This window comes from Empidonax traillii, unplaced genomic scaffold, assembly GCF_003031625.1.
Source record: "Empidonax traillii isolate 1590-97213 ecotype Southwest subspecies unplaced genomic scaffold, ASM303162v1 scaffold541:size654180, whole genome shotgun sequence".
NCBI lineage: Eukaryota > Metazoa > Chordata > Aves > Passeriformes > Tyrannidae > Empidonax > Empidonax traillii.
In genome coordinates, this window is record NW_020955734.1 from 609,091 (window position 1) to 612,297 (window position 3,207).

The 3,207-nt window shown below is 40.5% G+C and overlaps 1 protein-coding gene across 1 annotated transcript in view; it reads left to right on the plus strand.

Annotated features, from left to right (window-relative positions):
• The window catches only part of LOC114064392 (putative homeodomain transcription factor 1), a 33,477-nt gene that overhangs the window by 23,209 nt on the left and 7,061 nt on the right, over positions 1-3,207 (plus strand). The window contains 1 exon segment of the mRNA XM_027897390.1: positions 2,877-3,050. Within this exon segment, the coding sequence (XP_027753191.1) occupies positions 2,877-3,050 (174 nt within the window).

Here is a 3,207-nt window from a genome sequence, read left to right on the forward strand (position 1 = left end):
ACAAAGGTTTTCCTCCTCGTGTTTTTTTTTTCCCCCCGGTGGTGTCCTGGGGGGGGGCGGTGTGCAGAGCTTCTGTTCATCTGAATAGAACGTGTGTTAAATGATTTAATTAAATAAAGAAGTGATGAAATGGTTATGGAGGTATTAATAAAGATAAGTGCAAAATTGAATTGAAATTAAATTAAAATTATAAAGGTGTTAGGAAATTATTGCAAAATTAATGGCAAATTGTTATAAATTTAAATTATGAATTTACTAGAAAATTATTGTAAAATGAGTACTAAATTATAAATTTAAATTATGAAGTTATTAGAAAATTATTGTAAAATGAATAGTAAATTATTATAAATTTAAATTATGACGTTATTATAAAATTATTGTAAAATTAACTAAATTATTATAAATTACAAGTAATGTATAAGTTATAAATATATCAATAGTAAGTATAAATTGTAAATATTATAATTACATTAATTATATCAATTATAACTCTTTAAGATATAATACAATACATTAATGTGTTCATATAATAATAATTTTATATATTATACAATATAGTATATAATATAGTATTAATATAGTAATATATTTATATTATTATAATAGTAATAATTATTAGAAATATGATATTACAATATATTGTAAATATAATAAATATATAAATTATTACTATAAGTTATCAAGGACAAATTATTATTAATTATTAACTAGAAATTATTATAAAATTAAAGCAACATTGAAGAAAATAATAATTAAAACATAAAATTTGTTTAATCCAAATAGTACTTGTTTGTTTCGTGGCTCTGCACGACTTAAAAAAAATAGCATCTAAAAAGCTGTTCAACTCTCATTCAGATCTTTTCAGAAACACCCGTTTCTCAAGTCGTGTGTGTTGTACAAATTTAATTGTCCTTTCCTTAAAACCCAGGAAATTACGCAAATCTGTGGGCGTGGATGGGAACAGTTGGTCTTCTGACAAAAGCAGCAAGGAAGAGCAGTCTGGCTCTGCCTCAGTCCTTACCAATTTATCCAGCCTGCTTTTCCAGAGGAGGTACGAGATCCCTGCTGGCTTTGTGGGGTTTGTGGTGACACTGGGGACAATTTGATACCCAGCAGATGAAGATGAAAACACAAAGTGTGCTGTCACTGGCAGCCCCCCAGCCTGCCAGCTGGCTCAGTCTGAATTAGATAGAGCATTCCTCTCACTGCAGGAGGCTGGATCCTCAGGAATATTTAGAATGTCCTTATTGGATCGTGGAAAATTAGATCATGTAAACCCAAGCTTTAGATGAGATGCAGAACGTGGTGGAGCTTATTTTTATTTATAAGAGAAGTGACCTTATTTGATTGTGTGCTGAAATGGTATTATTTTCTAAAAATAACTTGAAGAAGAGGAGAGATTGTATGGGATAATATTATTGCTTCCTTCTTTTTTCCTAAGTGAGTGTCTTGGTGAGTTTTCAGCTGGCAGGTCCATTCTTTTCATGAGGACTTTTTGTCTTCTGAATTGCTCTTATTTATTTTTGCCAAAGACAGTGCTTTATCCCTCAGGTATCTTGTTTGATGCTGCACGTGGCAAGTGAAAGATGTTTTTACTCCAAAGAGTTTTTCTCTGACATAAAAGTGTTTTATTGTGTTTTCTCTCGTAGGAACAGAAGAGTGAAGTTGGTAGCCGAGAAAGGGACCGAGACAGAGAGTGGTGTGAGTGTTGTGAGTGATGGCATTAAACCCAGACAGGCCAGATCTGAGCACAGGCTGCTGCACTCCAAAGAGAAAAGTAAACTCTCTGACGGGGAGAAGAGCCAGCAGGTACTGCCAGAGGAAATCCCTCTGGAGTCACAGTCTCAGTGTATTCTCTGTGTGCCCAGAAGTGTGTTGGTACTTAACTCTATGGTTTGATCTAACACAAGATGCCCCCTCCTTCTGCTAATCTTTAAGGGACCTAAAACCCCTTCCTGCCCCTCATTCAACAGCTGACATGGTGCTGGTGCTTTGCTGTCAGCATCTTTTCATGGAATCCCAGACAGAATCCCAGACTGGTTTGGGTTGGAAGGCACCTTAAAGCTCATCTCCTTCCACCCTCTGCCCTGGGCAGGGACCCCTTCCACTAGCCCAGGTTGCTTGGCCAAGTCCATCACACAGAGACAGTCCTGGAAATGTCTGTGTTCATTTAATCGTTGGGAATTCTGATCCCAAGATGTTCAGTTAAGGGAGAGTGCTTATAATGATTAAAAGTAAACAAATGGGCAATTTTCAAAGGCAGTTCTGTAAAATAATTGGCCTTGCAAACAGTTCCCTACAATATCCTTGCAGAGGGGAGGCAGGAAAGAGTGGAAGAGCCCTTGGGGAGAGAGAAGGAGCTGAAGGATCATGACCTCTGTTGAAATCTCTGAAACACAGAGATTTGGGGAGTCACTTTTGAGGCTCGTCTGGGTTGGTGGTGTGTTAGCTCCCACATAAGAAACTTGGAATAGGATCTGTGTGGAATTCTGTCATACTGTGCCATCCCAGCTCCTCTCTGTGAAGGCATTTGGAGAGGGGCAGAGCCCTGTATAGGGGACACAGCCCAGAATTCCAGGTCTCTGAGCCACCAGCAGCCTTAAGCCCAGGAAAACAGATGTAAGACACAGCCAAGAGCTGCTGTTGCCTCCTCCTCTTCCTGCCCTTGCCCCAAATCCAGCTCCATCCACCCCAAATTCCCTCTCACATATCTGGGGCAAAACAAGGGGCAGGACAAGTTAAAAATCCCTGAAGTCTCTGTGATGCCGAGTGTGTGTTCTGTGGGGATCACCTGCCTTTGCAGGACGTGAGGGGAGCAAAGCTGGGGCTTTGAGCCTTTGGTGTGACTCAGGCTGGGTTTGGCCGTGCCTTTCCAGGATGAGGCCACCAACAGGGACGGCGTTTCAGATGAGCTGTCGAGCGAGGAGGACGCCGAGGCCGTGGCACAAAGGGTGCTGTTACGCCGGAGCATGGAAGGGGCCTCCAGTGACAACAGCTACGAGGAGAAGAAAAAGAGGCCTCTGCCTTCTCTGAACCAGGCTGTGTCACAGGTACCCCCGTGGAATTTGTGCCATTTCCCACGCTTTTATTTTGCTGTGGGCAACGAGCTGGTTTTCCTTTGGTTTCGGCAGGTCAAGCAAGCCCTGAAAGGTGCCAGAGACTCTGACAGCGTGGTGGAATCGGAACTGGAATCCACCTTATACGTTC